This window comes from Ixodes scapularis, unplaced genomic scaffold (assembly GCF_016920785.2).
Source record: "Ixodes scapularis isolate PalLabHiFi unplaced genomic scaffold, ASM1692078v2 PGA_scaffold7__128_contigs__length_106722199, whole genome shotgun sequence".
In the NCBI taxonomy this organism is placed as follows: domain Eukaryota; kingdom Metazoa; phylum Arthropoda; class Arachnida; order Ixodida; family Ixodidae; genus Ixodes; species Ixodes scapularis.
In genome coordinates, this window is record NW_024609882.1 from 88,638,592 (window position 1) to 88,666,165 (window position 27,574).

General features: G+C 49.0%; 1 protein-coding gene and 1 pseudogene across 4 annotated transcripts in view; both read left to right on the top strand.

Moving 5' to 3' along the window:
- The window catches only part of LOC8043966 (mitochondrial inner membrane protease subunit 1), a 35,862-nt gene that overhangs the window by 7,620 nt on the left and 668 nt on the right, over nucleotides 1-27,574 (top strand). For 3 of the 4 annotated variants that reach the window (XM_029966146.3, XM_040211026.2, XM_042286199.1), the window contains 2 exons: nucleotides 3,038-3,146; nucleotides 12,262-12,372. The exons of the other annotated variant lie outside the window; for it this stretch is intronic. In XM_029966146.3, the coding sequence (XP_029822006.2) occupies nucleotides 3,038-3,146; nucleotides 12,262-12,372 (220 nt within the window). The remainder of the gene's footprint in view (nucleotides 1-3,037; nucleotides 3,147-12,261; nucleotides 12,373-27,574) is intronic. 4 annotated transcript variants of the gene reach the window in all.
- Nucleotides 21,358-22,172, top strand: LOC115315307 (annotated as a pseudogene).

Consider the following 27,574-nt stretch of genomic DNA (forward strand, 5'->3'; position numbering starts at 1 on the left):
TGCCCGCGCGACCCTTGTGGACCCTTCCCGTATTATAGTTTGATCACTGACCTCAATTCTAGATTAAGAGGTGAGGTCAATCTCTTCCCCTTGTTTTCCGAGGCAGTGTTGACGAACACTCGTCGAAAAGGGACTCTCGTCGATTCTATCTTCTTGTTTTGTGTGATATAGAGCTGAAATAAACGCCGTATGGATTACCTTCGTAACACGGTATGTACACTTTGTTATTGGTATGCCATTTTTATTCTGACAGACTGCACGTCACTGTCGAGCCAAAGCCTTCTGTATACAGTTCGTGGGAGGTATACGTACAGTCTCCGGCGATATGAAAGACCCACTGGGAGCGCGTGGCCGAGGCGGTGGCTGGCGGGGGCGCTGCGAGCGCTCCGGGCAATTCCATTCTGTTTCGAGGGGAGGACGCTCACTCGGGGCTCAGCACAAACTGATAAGCGCGTTTCGCTTTAGCTGAGCCCGAGTGAGCGTCCTTTCCTCGAAGCAGAATGGAATTGCCCGGAGCGCTCGCAGCGCCCCCGCCAGCCACCGCCTCGGCCACGCGCTCCCAGTGGGTCTTTCATATTGCCGGAGACTGTACAACCCCGGTCCAACCTTTCTTTGCCGAGTGTCGCGTCAGTATCGAGTTGCAATCGTAAAAGAACGGTCCCGAAGCGCTTACAAACAGCGCGAATACAGCACTTCCATCAAGCGCGCGCGTCCGCTCCGAGTGTAAACAGGTATTTACGTGGCTCTTGCTGACACTCGTAGTTCAAACGTATCTTTTTTAACGTCGGCTCGCTCCTGCATCTCCGAGGCCGCGAAAAACGCCATCTACGTCGCTTTGCAAACGACTGACACGGGCCGGCCCTTCTGCCAACAATGACAGGGTGGTTGACTTCTGGAGTCTTCACCGGAAGACTCGCTGCACTTCCCAACAGGCATACCGGCGTATGGGACTAGTCCCATGCTGTCGCTGTAGCGCAACATATCTCATTGAATTTCGCTCAGCTGCGATGCGGCGATGAGAGGCGCCGATTCAGGAAATACGTCGGTGACATCAGCGCAGTAAAACCTACCGGCGCACCCCAACTCGTTGCCGCTAACACTCCCATTCTCCTACTGCCGAGAGAACTTCCGGTTCCGGAAACGGCCTACGTCACGGCTTGTTTTGCGGTCAGTTGGAGAGAATGAAAAAGTCGATATTTCAATAATTTGTTGTGTAGAAGTTAATAAACCGAGACGAAAACGGATGCCTGTTCGGCATTCAGTGAACATTGACGGTTTAATGTAAAAGTTATCTGGAAAAAGTAAAAAGTTCATTTCATGGTCCCTTTAAGTCCTTATTCGGAATCTTTTTATTCGCGGTCCTTCCATGGAAAACAACGATGAAAGAGCCCAAGCATTCACTTGATCTTGCCGCACCACCGTCTTCGCCTGCTATGCTCGCTGCCACCGTGGCCGTGAAGCTCGAGTCGGTGGACATGCAGACACCGAAGCCAGCGGTAGCAGACGCCACTTTCCGAATGCCGTCCGCTAAAGTCAACGCGGCAACGCCAGCTAAAGCTGGATGCGGCAGTGCGGGGGCAATGCTGAAAGCGGGAAGCGGTGGTTGGCGAACCCTCGGTGGTTCCAAAAGAGGTTCCGTCGCCCTGTTTTTCCACCGTCGGTTAACGGACAATATCCAGGAAATTGCGTCGGCCGACTTCAGATGCTGCATTTGCATACACGTCTATCCGGGAGATGTAGCAAATAAAATGGCAAATTGAACCACTTACTCGCGTGAATGGGTGTCGGCATGTGCTGGTGGACCGAAAAACTAAACGGACAAGTTTCGCGGGAGGGACGAGCACAGAGCCCTCCTTCTTATTTCTCTCTCAACCGAAACGCTGTCGTCAAAACTACAGGACCAGTTAACTTATGCGACGAGAGTTGATATACCACGCAAAATCTGTTTGCACAAACTGTGTCGCAAAAACTACTAGAAGCTGCTGATTTGGGTGTTTAAGGAAAAAGAAATGTTCAGTCTTTTGTCAGGCCCCTGTGTGTCCTCGTGTATATTGCACCTTATGCGAAAGAACCATTGGGCGCGTTCAGTAGCGCCTCCCTTACCTCCGAACGGAGTGACCCGAGTCGGAGCTCTTTGGATTGATTTTCTTGCCGGAAATCGTCACCAGTCAACAAATGACGTCATCCTTAGCTCCTTTGACTCTACGTGCAACGTCTCCGGACTCGGTGCTTGGGAGCTTGACTCCGAAGCCCCGGAGTTATGTGCACGGGAAGAGACTTTTGGCCGTCCAGTGGAAGGAGTCAGTGACTCCTTGACTCTGGGGCCGCTACCGAACGCGCCCAATGTCTGCTTGGAGAGTGACATGCTAGCATAGGACAAAGAAGGGCACTGACTCGTATGCTCACCTACTTTGAGAGAAGCAATAGCATGATGCAAAGAAAACAGAAAACACCAATGAAATCTGCACACTAGCTTCGTTCGATCTACCCGCACCTTGTGCTCCGCTGCACAAAAGTGTAGGGCAGAGTACTCCCGGTACATGTATTGAGATACCACTGGAAGTATACCATTGTACACTTTTCTGCACTGGTGCAGGAAGTGGAAATAAATCAAACCTCCTCCTTTTTGTTGTTGCCTTTTTTGCGCCGTTGCTGCCATTATGAATCACAAACTCGCTCAAGCTTAAAAGATTTATGCACCTTTTTCGCGAGAGTGCTGTCATCTTCAGTGTCGTTACTTCCAGTATGGGCGAAATTGGTTCGCAGTCACCATGCTAATAGAAAACATTCGGCGCATAAGTATAACCGTCACCCATTGTCGTTTTGCCCCACCTCAAATTTTTTACTATTTGCGGGTTGAAATGTTTTAATCTTTTTTCGTCGCCCATACCGGATATATCCACTAGGTGGCTGGGGATGAGAGTAAATGAGAAAGGTGTATAGACTCGAATCTTAGAACCCTGATTTCTATAGATATTCTGCAGAAGCTCTATCGCAGCCCCACACGTGCTGACAAGGAGCACCATTGCATTTGCAGGGGGGACATCATAGTGGCCAAGTGCCCGACCAACCCCAGGCAGTACATCTGCAAGAGGGTGGTGGCCGTGTACGGAGACGACCCGGTCTCCGTCTTCTCGATGCGTAAGGTATGCAGGTGCATTGCTGTTGGTCTTGCACTCGGTGCGGACACTCCTCGAAGTTTATGCAGGGTGAGGAAGCTGACCAAAATGCTTCTCTCACTCACTAGCAGTGGCGTCACAAGCGGGGGCGGATGCAGGAATTTCCTGAGGGGGGTCAGGTGTTGATCAGCGCACCATATGTTTAGGAACCCCCTCCCCCTCTCCCTTGTTTTACGCCCTAAATTTTACACATGTAAAAATCAAGAGGGGAGTCAGGACATTCGGACCTCCCCCCTCTAAATCCACCCCTGGTCAGTGAAAGGGGGGGGGGGGGGGGGGGGGGGGGCGGCGTCATGGCGGGCCACTGCCCCGGGTGCTGCTGACCCTAGTGACGCGACTGCACTTGAGAGAGGACGCTCGAAAAAGTGAGAGGGAGGGATCACTTGTGCAACGAAGCTCTGCTCCTGTGGACCCCAGTCTCTTCTCTGGGTAGCAAACTCCTCGGCCACGAGTTTGTTGTGGCAGGTGTGGTAGTTCGTAATAGATCTGCTCGATTCAGCCAGAAAGTTCCGCAACTAGTTCTGTTCGAGTTCCGAGGAGTGCAGGAGTTGTGCAGCGGCGGCGCAGAACCAGTGCAGCCACCGCGCTAGGACTGGCACTGTGATCGGCTTCCGGACCGGAAGCGCACGGTGTCGTCCGCATCAGTTGGCTCTTGTTTCTCTACACCACGTCGTATGCTACATTAAATTCTCTGCGATTTAATGAGCTCGTTCGCGTTCCTTTAGTTTTCAAGAATATAAACAAAGTCTTTTCTGTGAATGTTTTTTTTTGTCGAGTATACTAAAATGTTTTCAGCACAAAATGTGTTTCTGTCAGCATTTTTAACGTTTTAACGTCCGCTTCCTATCAAGTCCATAAGCATGTGTGTCCTTCGACTGCGTACACCACGATAGAATTTAGATTCATTTGGCAATAGTAGATGAATTCCAAGTCTCGGGTTCTGCGTTTGGACGATAGGTTTGCGGCACCAGGGTGATTTCACGTAGGGAGTTACTGGCGGTAGCGGTCACTTCGAAGATGAAGGCCGGACAAGAGCATTGCCTCGGCCACAACAGTTATCAACCGTCACTTGGACGTAAAGTTAAAGCATATATTGACTCTCAAGAAAGATCCGCAGATACCAGCAGCCCGTTAGTGGGAGGCCACAGATATGAGCGAACAAAGAATGCACTATTGTGCTCGGGTATGGAGGCACACAACTGCCAACATACTAATTCGCAGACCTCGCATTGCAACGTATTGGAGTCGTCCGTCTGCATCCAAGATCTGCTGAAGACGAGGGTTATCACGGGAGTAATACTTTTCCTGCATCTTTTAAGAAGAATATCAACCTAGAACCACGTAGTATCAAAAAGAAACAGTTTACGTGAGCTAATCTTTCAACACTTACCACAGGGAGGCAAACCTGCGCGAGAAACTTTCAAAATATTCTGGCTAATTCATACCCACCGTTAGGATCTCACTTTCGGAACCACCAGGGGTACATTGTTTTCATGAGTGAGACGAAATGCAACCTCCGTCACGGCGTTATTGTTAAACATCCAGATATTTGAGCAAGAGCTCCGGGAAATGGCTCCGCCAGTGTCGTCTGCTTCTGCACGAACGCTGAACCGACTTCGGAGCCGGTGCAAGGTTTCGAGGAACCATGTCTGAAGTCGTTTGGAACTAGGACGAATTGGACGTGCCAGTGCAGCAGCCGTGCAGCTTTCGTTTGAAATGAATGTGCCAGTTTCCGGGCTGCTGCACTAGTTTGGCTAGTTCAGGCGAATCGAACAGACCTACGCGCCGAGGAACCCAAGCGCCGAGGAACCCAAGCGCGAGCGGCCAGAGAATGCCGAGCTCCGGTCGGAATGATTAGTGGGTAAGCCTAAAGCTTGCGGCCCTTGTCTCCACAGCACTTGTTGAACGTATTAGAATGCAGAATGCCGGCGTCCCGCTTTTGGCTCTCGTGTTTTCATGCTATGACGGGTGCAGTGGAGACAAAGGCAGCTAGGTCTACCGACTAATCATTCCCAACAGAGTTGGGCGTTCTGACATCCCCGTACTTCAGTCTCCCCCTCTCCCTCAGTTTCTCGGCGCGGAGTCAGTGACAAGGCGAGAGGAAGGAGCTTTGGTCGTCCCACTTGGAGTGTGTGCATTCGACCAAAGCACGATGGAAGGCATGGAGTGCGCCCATCCGTTCTCAATCTGCCAGTGACTCTAGTCGACAAAAAAACGATGTGCATCTCAATCCTACGAATAAAGTGGGGAGGCCCAGAGCCTGCGGCAGAGGGACGCATGCATTTTTCTCCTCATAATTCAATGATTATCGCGTCAAACGTGGGGGACTTTCTAAATTTAGCAGCTGCGCAAAGGTTTGCATGACGCTCTTTCCTAATGCTGCGGTCGTTTCATGGAAAGCGGTCCTGTAACGCAGTTTTAGATCGACGTACCTTTCAAACTGTTTCCCCTTCATTAAAGGGATACTTCAACGAAATTTGAAATATTCCCGTCGTGTTCAAAAATAGGTTGAATATGATCCACAATATCCGTAAATGACAATTGCACGTTTGTATTTTGATCCTGGTGGCTGTATTTTTCGTTATAAACGGCCCACTCTGGTAAGCGCTCGGAGAAGGCCCAGCTTAGAGCACGTGACATTGAACGTGTTGTGACCGTGGGCGTCCGAGTGCGACCACATGGTCGCCAGGCAGAAGGAAAACAACTACCCCGTGTGACAGCTCGTCAAAAAGTGCCTTTAATCGTAAATCAGCAACCGGAAGAAGCTTCGCTTCCGGTAAGCCCGCAGCACGACACATGTGGTGCCATCTATTGCCAGATGTCCTCACTACATTTCCCCTTCCAGCTCGAGGGAGCTTTACCTCGTGCTTTCACAAGTTCAGTCTTTGAGGAGGCTTGACTTGCCGCCCCGAACGTGTGACGCGTATACCCGGTGGGGGAGACTGCCGTGTAGAACTGGGCACCACCGCTGAATCGCCTGTTGGTCTTTCGGCTACAGGAACTGGCCCGTCTGAAGTTGCAGGCTGGGTACAAACTAAGTCGCTTGGCTGGCGGGGAGTACTGGGCGTAAACGGCACCAAGTGGCGACGGTTGCGCTGGACAACACCCCTTGGCGTCTCGACCACGTAGGAGCGCGGCCGCTTGGCCGGGCTCAACACCCTAGCAGCACATGGTATATCTTGTACCCACACCTCTTCCCCTGCTTCCAGAGGGCGCAGTGACTGGGCGGCGTGACGCCTGTTGAAGTCCTTGCGTTGATGGCTCTTCACGCTCTGGTCCCTGCTCTTGACGAGCTTTGGCGACGGCCACTTCGGCATCAGCGATGCAGGTAACCCTGGCAGCCTGGTCCGGAGACGACGACCCATGAGCAGCTCCGAAGGGCTGTAGCCGGTCACTCCGGGTGTGTCCCGGTACACCAGTAACGCCATGTGCGGATCCTCTGCCTTCACGAAGAGCTCCTTCAGTGTTCGAACCATGCGCTCTGCCTCGCCATTCGCTTGCGGGTACCTTGGACTGCTCGTACGGTGGGCGAACCCATACAAGGCTGCGAAAGAGGCGAATTCCGTTGACGAAAACTGCGGACCGTTATCAGAGACCACAGTCTCCGGAATCCCAAAGCGGGCAAAGGAACTCTTCATAGCCGCGATGACGGAGCTTGATGTTGTGGTCGCAAGACTGACCACCTCGGGGAAACGGGAATAGTAGTCAACCATGACCACGTAGTTGCGTCCTTGCAGCTCAAAGAGGTCAACCCCGATACGTTGCCAGGGGCGATCAGGTGTAGGAGTCCCGAGAAGCGGCTCGCAGCGCTGAATTCTTGTTTGGGCACAACGCTCGCACGTCCCCACCAGTTGCTCCAGCTCGCTGTTCAAGGTTGGCCACCACACTGAGTCGCGAGCCCTTGCCTTGCATCTTCCCACGCCTTGGTGGCCCTCGTGGAGTAATGTTAGCATCTCCTTCTGAAGAGTCTGAGGAACCACGATGCGACAGTCCTTCAGCAACAGGCCCTCGAAGGCTGTGATGTTGCCTCGCTCCTTCCAGAAAGCCCCAAGATGAACTGGAACGTTGGACACCTTCTTGGGCCACCCATCCTTGCAGAATCGGAGTAGGCCGGCACAGACTCCATCCTCTGCTTGGTGCTGGCGAAGGCGATCGAGGCGAGTGGATGCAAGACTTTCGATGTTCTTGAGCAGTGTCCCGACGAAGAGCTCGACGGTGTCTACTTTGGTGTCGGCAGCCTGTACAGGAGCTCGGGAAAGGGTGTCTGCTGTCGCCAGGAGCTTCCCCGGTACATAGAGAACGTTGTACTGGTAGGCCATAAGCCGCATCCTCAGGCGCTGAATGCGAGGAGGCATAGTGTCCAGTTCCGCAGATCCCAACAGAGTGACGAGGGGTCGATGATCTGTTTCGACATCAAACCTGATGCCACGGACGAACTGGTCGAACCTTTCAACGGCCCATGTGACGGCCAGAGCCTCTTTCTCCGTCTGGCTATACCGGGTTTCTGTCGGTGTAAGAGATCGCGAAGCGTAGGCAACGGCACGACGCTCTCCCGATGGTTGGTCCTGTAGCAGAACGGCTCCCAGTCCATACGAACTTGCATCAGCCGACACTGTGGTATGGTACGAAGGGTCGTATTTGGCCATGCAGACCTTGGAGCTCAACATGCCCTTAAGACGATCAAAGGCAGACTGCTGACTGGGCCCCCAACACCATGCACTGTTCTTTTGGAGAAGAGCACGAATCGGCGTAGTCACGTCGGACAGGTGAGGAAGAAAACGGCCTACGTGATTAGCCATGCCGAGAAGTCTCCTGACACCACTGACGTCCGCTGGGGCCTCCAAGTTGACCAGAGCCTGGACCTTGTCTGGATCGGGGCTGATACCGTCTGCACTGACTGTGACTCCCAAGAACCTAACAGTGGACGCTGAAAAGACGCACTTGGCTCTGTTCAGTTTCACTCCGGCACTGCTGAGGCGACCCAATACTGTTGCAAGACGCCGGTCATGTTCCTCTTGGGTGCGTCCGAAAACCAAAATGTCGTCGATCATGTGGACGACTCCGTCGAGACCCTCCAGGATCCTCCCCATTTGACGTTGGAAATACTCCGGAGCGGAGCAAATTCCAAAAGGAAGGCGACAGAAGCAGTATCTGCCGAACGGGGTAATGAAGGTCGTGAGGAGCTGGCTTTCGGCCGATAGCTTGATCTGGTGAAAACTGGCTGTAGCGTCGAGCTTGGAAAAGATCCGTGCAGGACCCAGACGTCCCAGGATGTGCTCCACCGATGGGAGGACGTGACGCTCCCGCTGGACCACCTGGTTAAGGCGTGTGAGATCGACACAGATCCGGTAACCTCCAGAGGACTTGGGGACGACAACGATACCAGAACACCAGTCCGTCGGATCGTCGACTTTACGGATCACACCGTCAGCTTCTAGCTTATCCAGTTCTTCGCGGACAATGTTATGAAGGGGAATCGGAATGCGGCGAGGAACGCTGAGGGAGAACGGCTGTGCTCCTGGCTGGAGTCGAATCACATACTCGTCCTTCAGCTCACCCAACCCTTCGAAGATGTCGCTGTGAAGAGGGCTCTGCTGGTTGAGACTGGAGAGGGCGTCAACGAACTTCACCACACCCAGCTTCTGGATGGCAGGAAACCCCAAAAGAGGCGGGTCTTGCGACGGCAGGACGTAAACCCGCTCCACTACCGACTTGCCTTTCCAAGTCAATGTGGCTTGGAAGGTACCGAGAACTGTCAATGGGTGATTGCCCGGTCCAGTGAGCTGCCCTTCAGGCTCTTGGAGACTACGAGGTGCTCCGGGAAACGTGCTTGGCACCACCGTGACTTCGGCTCCGGAGTCCACTTTGAAGTCGACGTCGTACCCGTTGACGGCGACCTTGACAAACTTCGCTCGGCCCGCGGTCGAAACGGCATGTAGATGAACAGTGCTCAAACTTCGTTTCCGCTTCTCGCAGACATCTTCGAAGTGACCCAGGCGTCGACAGTAGTGACACTTGGCTTGTCTAGCCGGGCACTCGTTACGGGGGTGCGCTTGACGGCCGCAGAATCTGCAGTTCTTGCTGCCTTCTCTCGGCGACGACGCCGAGTCTCGCTTGGGAGACGTCTTGGGGGCCGGTTTCCGTCCTTTCTTCACACGTGCTTCATCCAGCTTCAGCTGCTCAGGTGCGACGGCAGCTGTCTCGTCACGAAAAACGGTCGCCCGCGCCTTGACGGCGTCTTCGTGTATGCGTGCTTGTAGCCGGGCCTCGGCCATGGTGAGGGTCGGACAGCGGCAGAGCTTGTCAGAGAGTCTTGAGTCGAGAAGTCCTACGACGAAGCGGTCTCTAACGAGCCTGTCCTCGACCTCTGTGGACGGATAGTTGCACTTGCGGACGAGTGCTCGAAGGGCCGTGTAAAAACTGTCGACGGTTTCCCCTCGTTCCTGGACCCGCCGGTGAAAAAGCACGCTCTCGTACACTTCGTTCGGTGGATGTACGAAGTGCGCCTTGAACTTGTCTGTTACCGCAGCGAAGGACCGCCATTCCTCTGCGGTGAGGCCTAACGTCTCAAGAACACGCCGCGCCTCTTCGGATCCCGTAGTGTACAGCAACGTCCGCACCTGAACTTCGTCCGACGCTTGGTAGAGGCCTGACGCAAAGCTGAAGTCTTCGAATTGTAGAAACCATTGCGGCCACTTGTCGGGGTTTGCGAAGTCGAATTTGGGCGGTGGAACCAAGCTCGGGAGTGAGACGACGGGGGCGGTGGCGGCGGCAGCTTCCGTTGTTCTCTCCTGCGACATGACGAGGAACGCAGCGACGGTGACGAGAAGACGGAAAGCGTAGCAGCGTGCGACGCAGAGACGACGAGAGGCAGGGCTAGCTGTGAGCATAGCAGCAGCGAGGAGGGCTTCAGACCGGGAGGCCGGCCACTTCTGACACCATGTTGTGACCGTGGGCGTCCGAGTGCGACCACATGGTCGCCAGGCAGAAGGAAAACAACTACCCCGTGTGACAGCTCGTCAAAAAGTGCCTTTAATCGTAAATCAGCAACCGGAAGAAGCTTCGCTTCCGGTAAGCCCGCAGCACGACACATGTGGTGCCATCTATTGCCAGATGTCCTCACTACAGAACGCAATCGTGACGTAGGTCGTCTCAAGACGAGCAAAGCTACGGCGAGGCTGACGTCGAGAGGATGGCCTAGTCGTTCCAGCCACCGAAGCGGCTGCTTTTGTACAAATTTTGAGTGACGGGTTAATCTTCTATAATCTTCTAGGGGGACAATAGCGACTTCTGCGACACACAAAAGGGATTCTCGGGAAGAGGGGGGTTCCTCCTTCCCCCCTTTTCTCGTCGTGGCCGGAGACGAGACAACCTCCGTCACTAGCTGTCAAGGTTCCTAGACGAGCATTACAAACGAAGCGTTAGCGACATCCACCAGGTGCTCTTTGCTAATCGTTTAATTCGTTTTAAAAATCCTTTTCGAGACTTTTTTAACAAGATATTGGTATATTCCATGTGATACTGCTCTTTTGAACACATATAGACCAAAAAATGAGCGCCGAAATTTCGTTGTAGTATCCCTTTAAGAACCGGTCGGCTTCCGGCTGCCATGACAGCCGTCGCTACGGCTAGCGGATAAAGGTGCATCTGAGTTCACTCCACGTCCTCCTTTCGGAGCCTGGTGCCGTATGCTCTGCGCGGAGAGCGGACAAACTCGCTCACCGTAGAATCGTGCGACGTAGGCGAATAGAGGTACGATGCGTGCGACGCGTCTTCGTCTGGCGCGTTTACCGTCGCGAGTCGAGAGCCAGAGTCGTAGAGGTTGCACCAAAACACGAGCATGGCCTGCAGTGCAACGTGCATCTGCCACATCTACATCCGCCGCTGCATATAGCTAGCGTAATAATCCAGATGGAAAAGTCCCGCGCCTTTTGATTGCTTCGGAAAGGCAGGACCTAGACTCGGACATCGTTGCTGGCGACGCTTTCGTACGGACAAGGAAGCGGGGAAACGTCACCTGCAAGGACTGTATCTACAGTCAACAACGGGTTAAGAGTTTGGGCAAAACTTCTCTCAGCCCTTTCCACTTTAGCGGAGCAAACTCTGGAGAGGACACAACCTCCTCTTTGGCGTTTGCTCTGCTCAAATGGAAAGGGGCTCGGAGGGGCTTCCCCTACAACGGTTCTCGAGCTTTACTTTCGCACAGAAAGACCGGCATCGTGCCTTCTATAAGGTCAAGTTGATGAGTGCTTGTACACGCAGAGTTATTATAATGTAAGCTAGACGTTCAACCTTTGGTTTGAAATTGAAGCAGACAGCAACGAGTCCACTTTTGTAGTGCTCCTGCGCATTTCTATGGGAAAATACGCTGGCATTTTTGTCTCTTCGCCGTAGAATAACAAATCACCTTTTGTTACTGGGGTCATAGCGAATACTAGTAGGCGATTTTATTAATGTTATTTAAGTGCAATTGCTTTAGTTACAGTATTTTTCTGATAGGGAGCAATGTTTAACTTGCCTGTATTCCAAGCCCAATCCTACATTCCGCATCAAGTGTGTAAAGATGAGTGACGAATCTTAGCAAGAATAACATTTAAAAGAAACGTAGCGCTTCTTCGTGCAGTGCCAACATTCCGACAATGTTAATATTGATAACCTGACAGATTTATATGCCAATGAAATTACCCTCATTATCTGGCAGTTAAAAACACATAAAACAGTAAAAGTTATTGTAAATCACACTGATTACTTGCCTTGTACTTTATTTTGATTGTCCACATCCATGGTTACTTACTGATCCAGTGTTTGTGGGTAGTTCTAAATATCTCTTGATTTTTTAGACACCTTTTGTTGCTTTGGCACGCCAACCCCCCTGCAGAAAAGCATTAATGCAGTGTTTGCACTGTCTCAAACAGTGTACATAAATACAGGTAGGAAGCAATTTGAGCACCATTTGTAATGCCAGGAGTTTGAAAGAAGAACACCGTAACTGGCCCATATTTTCGTCTACGTGCCTGAGAAATGTTCCAAGCTATCTCTTAGGTTCCAGTTCCCTCTTAACGTTTGCTCCATGTGGCCGCAGATCCCCAGGGGCCACGTGTGGCTGGAAGGGGACAACAAGGGCAACTCCACGGACTCGAGGGTCTATGGCCCGGTGCCTCTGGGGCTCGTCAGGGGCAGGGCGGTGTGCAGGGTGAGCCTTTCACCCTGGGACCTGACCACGCCACACTTTAGGGGAGCCACGCTTCGGTGCTTAGGAAGTGGCGCTTTCTATGCGCAACCGTCGCCAATTGTGCCCACTAGGCAACACGGTGGTGGCGTCTCTGAGAGTTGTCAACAGTGCAAGTCAGGGTTTCTTTTTAATCTCTCGAATGGCAGCTGAGGAAGCCCTCCTAACCGGTGCAGAAGCTTGGACCTTGTAAACAATGGTGCACATACAGTTAGTGTTTAGCTCATAGTTATGTATCATTGGGTGGCTCAGAATAGCTAGAATAGTGGTTAAGCTAGAAAAATGCTTAGCTTGAAGGGACACTGACACCCCCCAAAAATTTCTTTTCATTTTTTGCCAGGGGCTTCATTATGGTGTCGGGGGACTACCCAATTAATATTTTGCAACAGAGTAGCGTATTTTTTTAATAAAGCCGAAAGACGCAACTGCTCGAAACCGAAACCGAAACCCGACGGAGGTCGGAGAAGTGGAGAGAAGAGAGTGAGTGGCGGAAGTCACGTGGCTACACCCGACCGTGTTTTTTTTTTTTTTGTTTTGTTTTTTTTCTTCTCCGTAGCAGACGACACGACATGCGGCGTGCGATGCGGCGTGCGATGCGGCGTGCGGGAACTGCTCGCCGGGCGATTTTTTTGCAGTTATGTTTGTTACGCTCGTTGTTCTGTACTCCAAGATAAGTTGTTTTGTACATTGAGGAGTCGGAGATGAGTAGCGAGTGCCCGTGATGAATTTCCATGATCGGCTCCGAAAAGAATACACCCAAGATGTTGCGTGAAGAGCTGGCTCACATGTCCTGCGTCCGAAAAAAAGTGGCATTGTGCGACAGAGTTTCCGAAAGATAAACGGGATCGGCACCAATGGCTGGCTGCAATTCCTGTAGAACATATACGGGTCACCTCGGAAAGCGGACGCTACCTGATTTATATGCTCCTTGCATTTTGTGGAAAATGATTACATTGAGTTCGCAGGTGTCAAAAAGGAAATCACATACCATTTAATTCAGCGAAGTATCGTCCGCAACATTTGTTTGTTATTTTTTGTTTGTTTCTTCAGTGATGATTGTAAAAAAAGAAAAAAGATACGTAAACATCGGGAAATGTTTGAAAAAAAAAAAAAAAAAAGTTTCACGGGGGATCGAACCCGGTCCTACCGCGTGCGAACTGGACGTCTTTCCCACTGCGCTACTGGGGGATCTCTTTTCTGGTGGATCTCTTTCCTTTGTAATAATTAAGCCGGTAAACTGCAAGTTGGAAAGTTTGCTGTCGATCTTTCTCTAGCAAAAGCACTCCCGAGTCGAAGTCGGGAAGCACCACGCTTTGGGGACATTCGAACCTAGTAAAAAAATCGTACGCGTGCATATTCAACTCGAAGTAGACACGTCGCGCTTGACGTTTGCGCGAACGATGTCTTCAGCCACGAGAAGGGAGCGACGGCTCGGCGACGTCTTCGTGCAAATCGGCTTGGTGGCCGGGCGTGTCGTACGGGATGAATACCAATTCTTTTGATCAGTCCCAAATTTCTCTTTTAAAGGTAGACAGAATTCGCCGGTACCGCGAACGACAGTTCTGAAGTAGAGGCCCCACGCCCGTCGTCCGCTGCCATCGCCGTCCCCGCGAGTCCCACGATACGCGAAACGACGAACGCACAGAATGCTTCCGGTTGTCTGTGGAACTTTTTTTTTTCAATCAACGTATTTGCAGCTTTTTAGAAGCCACAAAAAATGGGTTTCATATTTTTTTCTATTTTTAATATTGAGTGTGTGCCTTCAGTGACCCACGACTTTGATTAAATTTGGTGGTCGCATCGATACCTTAGAAAACGGCCCGTGACCGCGGAAAAGAGAGTGAGCGAGACTCGAACCGGCCAGTTCTTGATCGGCGGTTTTCGGGCGGAAAGAAACCGAATTTCGAGCCGCAAATTCTGTTCTGGGTAGTTGAGCTCTCATATGTCACATACAACTAAAAACCTCGGCGAGCATAAATACCCTGTCAGTGTCCCTTTAAAGACTGACCAACCAGGAAATTTAGCAGCTCGAACAACCCTGTTTGAGGAACCATGCTCTAAAGCGGCTTCTTCTTCATTCTGGGGTTCCCCAAGAATTAGCAGGTGGGCCTCTTCCCTTTCCGTATTAATTCGTTTATTAATTATACCCTCGGGATCCGAAGGCCCTATAGAGGGGGAGAGTATAAAAATGAAAAAATCGGGCGGGTCGGCGGCTGCGAGGCAGAAGTCATTGGTGCGCGCGTCAATGTCATCAGCCCTGTCGCGTGTCTCAACATGCGCTCTTTCTTTTTCTCTCTCCACCATTCTGTGCACGCTTCAAACTTTGAAATTTTTCGCGCTTATTCTAATGATGCTTATGCCAGTCATTATTCTTTCCATTCTCGCGTACCCTCTCGACAGAGCCTCGATCGGTGTTGCTAAATTAATAACATTTTGTTGCCGACGGCAATCAGTCGGGGCTACAATTCTGTCTCTTGCCAATGACCAGGAACGGCAACTTCGTCGATGTTGATTTGAAATGGCCCTGAGCTTTGTGGAATCTCGTTACCAGCTTTGCCCTAGAAAATCACCACTGGCAGCAGCCGATTATTTTGGAGGTACCAGATCACTCGACCCATTTGCGCAGATGGCAAGTAGTATCATAGGTGGGGGTTACTTAACAACGCTGCCACTCTGAGACGTCTATGCATTCGTTGTGTTTTGTTCCCTTTCAGCATGTTCCAGCAGCTCATTTGCACCCTTTACAGTTTGTTTGTGTCGCGAGATATTCACCTATATGGGTCCGCCAAACAATTTACGACTGCAACTTTTGGGTCTAGAAAGAAATCGGAAGATTGGCCACACAATTAAGCCACCCACGATGCAGAAATTGCAAAGTTTTGTGCCTCCAGAAATAGGGTCACCTATGGCAGGGGTGCGCAAGGTGGGGGTCGCGGGTACCTCAGGCCGAGCCACCGGCAGCTTCAATACTGCTCTAAAGGGAAGAGGGGGGCAGGAGGAGGGGAAGGGGGAAGGTGGGTCGCATCGCGTCGCCCGAGCACTTTAGAGGTCGCAGGCCTCAAGTTTTCGCAACTCTCATCTACCGTGCACCAACAAACATTAAAAAAATTGATGGATTCCCAATGCTTACGCAATACGACAGCAAAAATATTAACTCGCTACGATTTAGTTCTGGCGGCAAGTCGGATCAACCTCGGCAAGTTCGTGACCCACCATGCAATGCAACCTTGGAGTGTTCAAGCTGGTTCACACATTTTGAAGCGAATCAAATCGAATATTTTCAAATACAAATATTTCTATTATTTCTAAATTTTTATTATTTTTAAGTTATTTCTAAATATTTCTGAATTGAACGAGGATACTTGATTTAAAACCCAACTAGAATTCTTTTTCAACAAACATAATTATGAAAAGGTTAACTTTATTACTGCAACAAGAACGATGTCACACGTGAGACTGATAAAAAATAGTTAAAATACTAGTAAAGCGCCATTCAAGGAGTAAAATTAGTGTTAGAAATGCATGTTCTGGGAGTAGTGATGCTGGTCCCAATTGCCCCAGACACTGAAAAGAGCTGCTTGCTAGAGAGCCAGTATGGCTGGGTACCTTCTTGCAAGTTGAGCCAATGGGGGTCTTCCCACGCCACCACTTGCAAGGATCGTCTTCCCGGGCCAGGACGTCCCCGTGCAAGTAGCTCGCTACCTCTTCAGCTTGTGCCATTGAATGCTGCTTTTCCTTAATCAGGCTGTCCAAGTTTTGCCATGTTGACCTGGAGGGAACTTCAGGGGCCATTGAAGCCTAGGCTCTGCATTTCTCAGTCTGGGAAATTTGTTGCGCCTCCTCGTCTCCCAGGCTCTTTAGTCAGTTCCTCATTGACCCATCCTCTTTGTAGACCACCGCCTCAAACCTTAGGTCTAGGAGCATTGCCAAGCTTGCTATTCAGTCGGAAAATCTCGTCTTGAGGCACTTGGCTAGGTTAGGTGAGAATGAGCAAGTCACAACCCGCTGGCTGACAGAGTTGTTCAGATGCGGGCAAGCGCAACCAAACAAGTGCACAAGCGGCGGCGGGTCAGCAAGCCACAACACAGAGTTGAAGATCGCGTTCCGCAGCTGCACCAACCTTGTGCAATCTCTCTTTATGCAAATGAAAGTACACAGGCCACAACAGAGTCGGAGTCCTTGCGATCTCTTTTTGTGCGCAATAGTTATGCCGAGAGGAGGTGCCACAAATGGGTAGGAATAAAAAGAATAGTGGAAAACTGATGAATCGGAAAATCGAGCAGAAAATGACTGGAATGGCTAGTGTAGAAAACACGTCAAGCGACTCCGATGTCTCGGATGGAATGTCTTTAATCACGCGCGCTCGCGACCACCTCAGCGCTTGGTGCCGCGAGCTAAAAGAGAAAACAAAAAACAACAAAGTGTCTAGCACGGGGCCCCTACAGGGCTCCCCCCCCTAGCAACATGGAGCAAAGTGTGTCACTCATGGGGCAGAGTCAGATGTTCCATGAGACACGCTTAGTGACGGGTGGCGAACTTGTAGGCGCGTGGGAGTTTTCTTGTTGTATGATCGTAGCCGGAAGTGCAGGATTATCGTCCAGGAAGGCTGGCTTTATGCGGTCCATTGCAACGATCTCTGTGCGGCCGTGCAAATCGAGGGTCATCGTTTTTGCCGTACGGTCAATGACTTTGAATGGCCCGTCGTAAGGCGGTGTCAAACTCCTCTTGAGGCCCTCCTGCCGCAGGAAAACGTGCGTGCATGTTGTTAGATCTTGGCTTACAAAAACTCTGCGGGAGCTTGGCAGGCGAGGCGGTGTTGGTTGTAGCCGTTGGAAGATCTCCCTCAAGTTTTCCAAGTATGTCTGAGATGGGAGTGATGCAAATGTCTTGGGTGCTTCGAAAAATTCTCCGGGTAAACGAAGTGGTGCACCATACACCAACTCTGCGGAGGTGCAGTTCAGGTCTTGTTTGTATGTAGACCGGATACCGAGCAGGACAAGAGGCAAATGGTCCACCCAGTAAAGGCGTCCGTCTCGTGCCGTGATAGCCGCTTTGAGCTGCTGGTGTAAGCGTTCCACCATGCCATTAGCCGACGGGTGGTATGCGGCGGTGTGGATGTGGCGGGCCCCGAGCAGGTTGGTTAGGGCCGCAAACAAGGTGCTCTGGAACTGGCGTCCCCTGTCTGTCGTTACTGTTGATGGGCAACCGAAGCGAGAAACCCACGTCCCTACAAATGTTCTTGCGACGGTCCTTAGCAGAGATGCCGGCCAGTGGAACTGCTTCGGGCCACCTAGTGTACCGATCAACAGCTGTTAAAATGTAGGTGAATCCTCGAGATGATGGGAGAGGGCCTACGATGTCGATGTGCACGTGGTCGAATCTTGCATCCGGGGCTGGGAACGGTTTGAAGGGTGTTAGGGTATGTTTGTTCACTTTAGAGCTCTGGCACTGTAGACATGTTTTTGCCCAACTGCGCACATCTGCATTCATTTTTGGCCACACATAGCGTGCTGTAATCAGTCGTTGTGTATATCGGATACCTGGATGGCTGATGGTGTGCAGTCGGTCGAAAACCTGGCGCCTCAGGGCCGACGGAACAAAAGGTTGTGCTGTTCCCGTAGATATGTCACATGTGATGGTGGTTGACGAGTTCGGAAGAGGTATGTCCTTGAGTACAAGTGTGGTCGTTGCATTTCGCAGAACTTGTAACTCTGAATCTACCTGTTGTGCTGCAGTTAGGGTCTGGAGGTCCACAGAGGCAGAAGTAGAAGAGAAGGCAACAATGCGAGAAAGCGCGTCGGCTGCGCTGTTGTCTTGGCCCTTGACGTGTCGAAGGTCGGCGGTAAACTCGGAGATGAAGGCAAGATGTCTTATCTCACGCGCCGAGTAGGTGGTGTGGTTGCCCCGAAAGGCGTATGTCAGGGGCTTGTGGTCTGTGAAACGGTCGTCCTTCTAGGAAGTAGCGGAAACGTTTGACAGCCAAATAAATTGCAAGTAACTCACGCCCAAAGGTGCTATAGCGCGTTTCCGCAGGCTTCAGTTTTTGTGAATAGAAACCAAGCGGTTTCCAGACTCCGTCTAACTGCTGTTGCAGGACAGCTGTGTCGGAGGCGTCGGTGAGGAGTCGGGTGGGTGCATCGGGAAGTGGGTGGACAAGAAGTGTTGCGTCGGCTAAGGCCTCTTTCACTGCGGAAAAGGCTGACGCAACCTCTTCGCTTCATGGCACTTCCGATGACAGTCCTTTCTTTGTCTTCAGAAGGTCTGTCATTGGTTTAAGAATTTTCGCGCACTGTGGTATGAATCTGCGATGGAAATTCACCAGACCCAGGAATTCTCGGAGCTTGCGCAGAGATGTTGGTCGCGGAAACTCGCGAATCACCTTTACCTTGTCTTCTAGCGGCTGGATTCCTAGCTGGGTGATGCGATGGCCAAGGAATTCTAAGCTATCTACTCCGAAGACGCACTTAGTAGGGTTAAGGACAAGGCCGAATTCCTGTAGCCGGTCGAATAAAACTCTGAGGTGTTGCTCGTGCTCGTCTGGTGTGGCATTAGCTACAAGAAGGTCGTTCAAGTAAGCGAAAACAAAAGGCAGACCTCGCGTGACCTTGTCAATGAATCGCTGGAACGTCTGAGCAGCGTTTCGCAAACCGAAGGGCATACGGACGTACTCAAACAGTCCGAACGGTGTAATGATGGCCGTTTTCACTATGTCTGCCGGTTCCACGGGAATTTGGTGATACGCTTTTACCAAGTCGATTTTGGTGTAGATGGATGTACCCGATAGATTTTCAGAGAAGCTCTGGATATGCGGCAGGGGATAGCGATCGGGAACTGTGCAGGCGTTCAGCGCTCTATAGTCTCCACACGGTCGCCAGTCATTGGGGTCTTTCTTAGGGACCATGAGCAGAGGTGATGCCCAATTGCTCGCCGAGGGTCGTACGATGCCTAGCTGCAACATATGGTCGAACTCACGACGTGCGATGGCGAGGCGCTCGCCGGCAAGCCGATGAGGGCGTGCGGAGACGGGTGGGCCGGTAGTTGTGATGTGGTGCGTGACTCCGTGCTTGGCAGGGAGTTCAAGGTTGTTTGGTCTTGAGAGTGTGGGGTATTCAGTGAGGATGGCTCCATAGCGCGATGTGGCTGGAAGGGGTTGCAGCGAAGTCACCGTGAAGTTGGAAACAATGCCTTGCACTGACAGTGATGTTGTCGAATCCGTGAGTCGCCGGTCTTGAAGGTTCACACACAGACCAAAATGTGAGAGGAAGTCTGCTCCCAATATTGGTTGTCGCAAGTCGGCTACGATGAAAACCCATCGAAATGTTCGACGCAGTCCGATTTCGATGGTGAGGGATCGTTGCCCGTACGTCTTGATCGCAGAGCTGTTGACGGCACGCAGGGGAGGTGAAGGCGCCTGCTGCTGGAGGCGGTCGTTGCGTGACGCTGGTAAAATGCTGACTTCAGCTCCAGTGTCAACAAGGAAACGGTGCCCTGCGATTCGATTGACAACAAAGAACAAGCGGCTTGTTGTGTGGCCTTGGTCACCCGCCGCTGCTAGTATAGTGCTGGGCCTCGGCGTTTCCCGACCACGAGCAAGGTCTCGTGCACCGTGTGGCTCGCTCACCGAAGCGGCGATGGTACCAGCAGTGCTGGTCAGAATGCGAATCTCGTGGCGACGCAGACCTGTAACGTGAGGGAGTGCGTAGCGGGGATCGCGACGGTCGCGCTGCAGTTGTTTGCGATCGACCCATGGCAGCAATGGCGTTCGTGAGCTGCTCCAGTTTGGTTTCTATGTTCAAAGCCCGTGTTTCCCAGGCTGTTGGTTGCGGTGTTTCGACAGCACTCACGGTCTGCGAGGAATACAGTGCAGTCCACTTATAACGATATTGAGAAAACCGCAAAATCCAATCGTTATAGCCGATTATCGTTATATCTGGATCAAATCAAATCTAAAAAAATAGCGATCAAATCTAAAAAATTTGATCGCTATAAGCGATATATCGTTATATCTGGTATCGTTATAAGTGGATTACACTGTATTCTGCGGTGCGGTCGGCAAGCACTGCCAGGCGGTCTAGAGGCATGTCATCCGCAGCGGCCAGGATCATGCGCATGCCTTGAGGAAGCTTCTGGAGGAACAACTCCCGCAGTATGGAACCTTGTGCTTCTGAAGCTTGCGGTCCCAACAGCTGCTTCATGCGGTGTAGAAGTTGCGTCGGGCGACGATCGCCCAGTTCTTCGGCGGTGAGGAGCTGTTGGATGCGGGAGCTCTCTGATGTCATTGTCCTGGCGAGAAGTATTGTCTTCAAATGGTCGTAGGCATCTTCTCGTGGTGGTTGGGCTAACACGTCGTCGAGCTGGTCTGCCACCTCCGCTGGTAAAGAGGCGACGACATGGTAGTAGCGCGCCATTTGCGTTGTGATTCTTCTCAGGTGGAAACGGGCCTCGACCTGGGTAAACCAGACTTGCGGGTTTTTAGGCCAGAACGTTGGTAGACGAACCTCAATCGTAGCGAGAGCGGAGTCACCAGAGGTTGCTGTCACGTCACCGTCGGAAGAAGCGTTGCCTTGATCCATGTTTAGCTTGAATCCGGCGTCCGAGGTGTAAAAGTGACGCTGTTCAAGATTCCGGGTCACGAGTTTGTAGAAAACACGTCAAGCGACTCCGATGTCTCGGATGGAATGTCTTTAATCACGCGTGCTCGCGACCACCTCAGCGCTTGTGCATGGCGATGGTGCCGCGAGCTAAAAGAGAAAACAAAAAACAACAAAGTGTCTAGCACGGGGCCCCTACAGCTAGATACATCATGGCAAGGATATCCCCGAAAGTCGAATTCAACTGCAAATCTATAGCTCCTTGGCTCTGTGCATGCTTCCATCTTCCACTTCCAGTGCTTCATACAAAAACCTTTCAGCTTTTCCACTCTGGATGAAGAAGGAAGATCAGTGAAGCTGTGCCATGCTGGGAATGAAGTAATGGCCGTCGACCAGTCGGCAGGCCAGAGTGGAAAGGCTCAAAAGCCTGGAGGGCGTAAATCGGTCTATGGACTTTAGGAATAAAAATTTCGAGGATTTCAAAGAAGACGGTGCTGCCGCAGTCAAAGAGATTAAAGAACTGAGTGCTGAACAGGATGCTCTAAAAGTTGAAAACAAGCGGCTTGCTGACGAGCTTTGTACGGTAAAAAAGGAGCTTCTTGACCTTCAACAATACAGTCAAACAAATAATTTGGACATCGAGGGACTTCCACAGAACCCTAACGAAGACCTTGAAACTCTCGTCGCTAAGCTCGCTGGTTGTGCAGGGTTCAGGTCTGCCCTGCTGACCTGATGTTGTGCACCTTCGAAAACCCAAGGGGGACAAAATGTGATTGTAAAGTTTGTGCAACGTAGTGTCGGATGAAGTCTTGTCAAAGACGAAAAGCGAAGGCTTACAAGCGCTGACCTTGGTTTTGAGACCTCTGTGCCAGTTCATGTAAACAAACATTTATGTCTCGAAAACAAAATCTTGTTGAGCAAAGCGTTCCGCTGCAAGAAGGAAAAGGGATGGAAGTTTGCCTGGGTGTCCCAGAGCAGAATTTTCATGCGAAAAAATGAGACTAGCGACGTCATTTTGATAACCAGTGAAGACAACCTTTCCAAGATCGCGTAGACGGAAATTAGTTCTTGATTTTGTTCTTTTTTATGTCGGAACTTTTTTACGCCCCTCGACTTGTATGATTTTCTGGAAAAAAAGCATTCCTCATCAGATACGTTTCTTCATATGAATACTAGGTCAATAAAAAACAAGCATTACGAGTTGCATAATCTGTTTCATGAATTCGGACCGCACTTAAGTGTTATCATGTTTTCCGAGGTATACAAATAGTGCAGATTATTTCATTTTGCCCAATTACAATCGTATCAGCGTTGATAGAGCTGGAAAAAGAGGCAGTGGTGTCGCTATGTTACTGAAGAAGTATATGAGGTACGAAATATTAACGCAGTTTTCAGTAATCACCGAATGGTATGAAATTTTGACTGTTCTTGTTAATGATACTATATTTTCCGTACTTTATCATCCCCCAAGTGCTGCCTTTGCGCCTTTTATTCATTGTTTTGAAGAGCTCTGTGGATTTGTAAATGATCATAACTATAGATCTTCTGGTGACTTTAATATTGATTTGTTTACTGATAGCAGGGATGGGCCAAATACATGCAAATATGTATCGAAATACAAATACAAAATACTTCGTCAAAAATGTATTTAATTACAAATCTAATTACATTTCCAAAAAAGCATTTAAGTACGAGATACAAATACAACCAAATGTACTTGGTCTCCTCCAAATACTTTTCCAAATACATTCCTCAAAATCTGCGTCAGCGACTTCAGGGAACCTGCAACGGGTTTCTGGGTATCTCATTTTAATTTTGCATCGCACACTCGGGAGTTAGTGTGCGAAGCTCTAGTAACGTAATAGAAATATAATCACAAAAAAAAATGTAATCAGCTTGGACGTAATAGGTGAAAAAAGTACAGAGCTTCAAGCAGCTTTTTTTGTCGATTACATTTTGGTATAGGCCAACAAAGAACCGATACGACCAAGACGCGCAGCACTAGCTAGAGAATTTTTTATAGTTGCAACTCGTACCAGTTACGACAATCTGGACGACCCGCGAATTTAGAATGTTCCAGGCAAAAATATGGACGAAAATCAGGCTGGAAAGCATCACAGCTTGTCACAGGCACTTATTTAGCCAGTCTGCCCGTGAACGTCGATTTCGTCACTATTCTTACCCTGGACTAGCACCGTAATCACAAAGTCACTAAACGCTTGTGCTTGATTGAGGGACACTGCATTCGGTGCAGAACATAGTTTTCTTCCTGCTCTGGGCAGTGACAATAAATTTTGAGGGATGTATTTTCGCCCACAAAATTGTATTTGATTACAATTGTATTTGAAATACCCACGTTTTAGTATTTAAATACACACGTCAAATACATTTTCCAATTTGTAATTAAATACAAATGCAAAATACACAAAGTATCTGAAATACGTATTTCAAATACTTGTATTTGAAATACTGCCCATGCCTGACTGATAGTAACCTGCAATTTGCGTTTACAACTCAGTTTCAATCCTTTGGTTTTTCTAATGTCATCAAGAACCCTACAAGAGTAGCAAACACAAGAGCTTCTTTTCTTGACTTGTTTATTACAAACCACAAACATTCCGTACTCTCTGCCGGCGTCATTTCTTCAGATATCAGTGATCACAAAAACGTCACTTTAGACAACGTTACCTTAGCTCGACGACTACATACCAACCTGTCACGCAGCGCCAGTTAGATGCTTTCCGCTATGAAATTGAACATACAAATTGGTCTGTTAGTTTTGAAAGTCCATCGGTAGATGATGCTTATAATTCTTTTTTGGACTTATATATTCAAATATATGGCAAATATTTTCCATTTAAAACCGTAAAACCCTCCAAAAACTCTCGCAAACCTTGGGTTACACCTAAACTTCTCACTATGATTCGCACGAAGAACAACTTATATGGTCAGTTTTTGAAATCTAGGGAAACCTCGAAACTTGAGATTTTTAAGAAATGTAGAAACAAACTAACCAGCATGCTGCGACAAGCGAAGAAAGATTATTACATCGATATGTTTAATATCGATGATATACGTCAAAGTGACGTGGCAAAGGCTCAAAACATTGTTTAACTACAAACCACAGGTTTTTATGCCAGTTGAAATTAACATAGATGTTTATATAATGTCGGGGACGGATATGGTGAATACTTTAATGACTATTTTGTAAATCATACCACATCTCCTGTTTCTACCACTACTGTAAATAATGCACGTCAGTGCATGCCTTCACCCTTACCTAATTCTATATTTCTTTTTCCTACTGATGTATCCAAAGTTTATAATACATTTATGAGCCTAAACAATAGTAGAAGTATTGATGCATACAATATGCAAATGAAACCAGCAAAGTATGTTCTAGATATCCTAGCACCATACCTAACTTATATGTTCAATCTTGCACTCGAGTCCGGTGAGTTTCCTATCAAAATGCAGATTGCCAAAGTTAGTGTATCGCATAAAGGTGGTGATTTAAATAATATTAACAATTTTAGACCAATTTCCATACTTCCAGTATTTTCTAAGCCACTCGAAAAAATAGTTTCAAATAGAATTGTCTCATTTTGAGAAATACCTTTTAATTACAAATTCTCAATTATTCCACTGAGTTAGCATTATTAAAACAAAAAGAAATAATATTAAGAGTACTAGGTAATCACTTATTAACAATCGGTATATATTTAGATTTCTCTAAGGCCTTCGACACAATAAATCACAATGTCCTTATAGCAAAATTAGAATACTATGGCATTCACAGAAAAACATTAAGTTTGTTACAATATTACTTATGGAATCGTACCCAGTTCGTTAACTTTAAATCTGATATTTCAAAAATAACAAATGGTGTACCCCAAGGCAGCATTTTAGGCCTCCTCCTTTTTAATCTTTGTATCAACGATATTGTGAATGTAAATCGTGATCTTAAAGTTGAGTTCATTATATACGCTGATGACACTAGCATCTTTTTTTCCGATAAAGATATCCATACTCTAGTAACTAAATGTAATACCGTTCTTGATCGCGTAGAAAAATGGACAAAAAATAATCACCTTACGTAAGTTGAATTTTCAAAAAACCTAAGCCATTTTATTTAAAAGTCAATAAATAAACAGTTATGATCCCAAACCCACTGATTTTGAACAATGAAGAAATTGTTGTTGTTGACACTATTAAGACTTTGGGTGTTTGCTTTACAAATAGTATGTCTTGGAATAAACGTGTTGATAATCTTCCGTCTAAATTGTCAAAAACAGTGGGGTTGCTAACCAAGTTTAAATCACTGCTACCTCGTTGTGTTAAGCTCCAACTTTACAATGCTTTGGTATATTCCCAACTTAATTATTGTCATCTAGTTTGGGGAAATACAACCAAAACAAATATAAACAAACTACATATTTTACGAAAGAAAGCTGCGCGTGCTATTGCCAATGTTTCATACTGAACACTTGTTCTCATTGTTTGATGATATAAAACCAATTTCAAATGTTTACAGGTCCAGACTTCTTGTGGCGTACAAGAAGTCTACGCAGTTTAAAAATAAAGTTTTTGAGGAATTGTGTAACCCAGTCCTTTTCACTTCCTCATATCAACTCCACCCTAAAGAGAGTGGTTTGTTTCACCATCACATACATTATATTATAACCCACACGCTATGTTACCAATTAACTACTTTATTAAATTAATTGTTTTTAAAAGGTGTTGATATTCATATAATGATGCTGGCAGAGGTACGAGCATCATTTTAGGGTTGTTTTCTTAGGTACGGCTAAGGCATACGGATCACTGTGTCATTGTATGCCACAATGGATGTATTAATTTTATTTCTTCTCTCGTTTTTGTTTGATCTATGGTCTGTACAATTAAAATAGTATTCTTTCTCTCAATGTAGCTATTTTGTTTGTTTTTGAAATTGCTTGGGAATCGCCTGCTGTAAAGGGGGCCAGGACCTCCGTCAAGCTGATGCACTTTTTGTCTTGGTCCCCCATTTCAGTGATGAAACAATATAAAGATTTATTAAATTGAATTAAAAAGGTTGCGGTATGTACGAGCAACGGCAGCTTGCCGGTCGTCGCCGTTGCTCATAGATGGCGGAGGCTATTTATTTGCTGGCGGACACAATCCTAGAGAAACTAGTGAACAAGTGCGCCGTAAAAAGGCACAGATAGGTTGGCTTTTTGGGTTGGCCAAGTGTGAAACCATACTTACTGCGCAGTGTAAAAACAAACTGGGAACATGACCACCACTCGAGACTAACCAGCAAGTTCGGCGTTATTCATAGTTTTCGAATAGTCTAACAACTCGAACCGAATCGAATAGCAAGGACATTCGTGGAGTATTCAAATTTTTGCACACCTCTGATCTCTTACAAGGGATACCACTGGCACCGTCTGTGAGGTGGCTCTGCAGTTCACTAGAGCAAAGGCAATATTTGCTAGGCGAAATATACATACCACTTATCACAGAGGGTAGTTCCTAACATTGCCAAATGATTTCGAGCCAAGAAAAAAATATGGTACAGTATAGACCACTTACAACGTAACCGCTTATAGTGCAGGACCGGGTATAACGCGGTTTTTTTAAACCACCGGTTCCCCCCACATAGAACTCCATGTAATTACATACCGCTTAAAACGCAGGCGCGCGACGGGAAATACCGGTTATAGTGGGGTTTCTGGCACAGCCCGCCGACCCCGCCGACGACCGGAGCAGCGAGCACGCTTGCCTGTGCGACACTAGATAACGGCGCTGACGGCGCGAGCCGCAAGCGTTGCGCAAGCGTTGCGCAAGCGTTGCGCAAGCGGCACTCGCGGGGCAAGGAGGGTGCTTGAAGAAGCGGGAGAAGCGAAGAGAGAGGCTTCAGTTGCCCTAGCGACGGAGGGACGCACGCACGTGTCGTTCACGTGCGTGCGTCCCTCCGCTGCGTTGGAAACCAACAACCGCAACGACAGGAGAAGTGTTCGCGCGCGTTGCATGCCCGTCGCGGGCCGGCTGCTTCTATCCGCGAACAAGGCGTCGGTTGTGATCAACGTTGTGATCGTCGTCGTAGACGGCGTTCATCTCATCGTTCCGCGTAAAAGCGCTATCCTCGACTGTGAATTTTCGACGTGTGTCGCTATGATAACCCGGCACGTATTAGAAGAGAAGATCCACCTACTCGAGCGGCGATGTCGTGGCGGCGCTCTCAAGTCGGCAGAAACGCCCGTGTCGTCGTGTTTGTTTACTTCGACTACAGTGGTGATTTCTAAGCATTTGTGTCCTCGAACATCGCCCGGATTTCTTATTTGGCGCATTTCATGCCTGTGCTCTAGTGCAAGGTATTACTGGCGCGTACCGTATGAAGGATGCGAATTTTCACGCGTTTTCATCTCCGGAGAAAAGTGATTAGGGTTAGCAATCCTGAACGCTCGCAACGTCCGTCCGCAACCCGCGACGCCGCAAAGAGGCTGCGCCAGGCAAAAGCCGCTCATTTGTTTCAAAATGTGTGACACACTTGAGAGAGAAGTGTACTAGTCTGGTGAAATAAAGACTTTCCT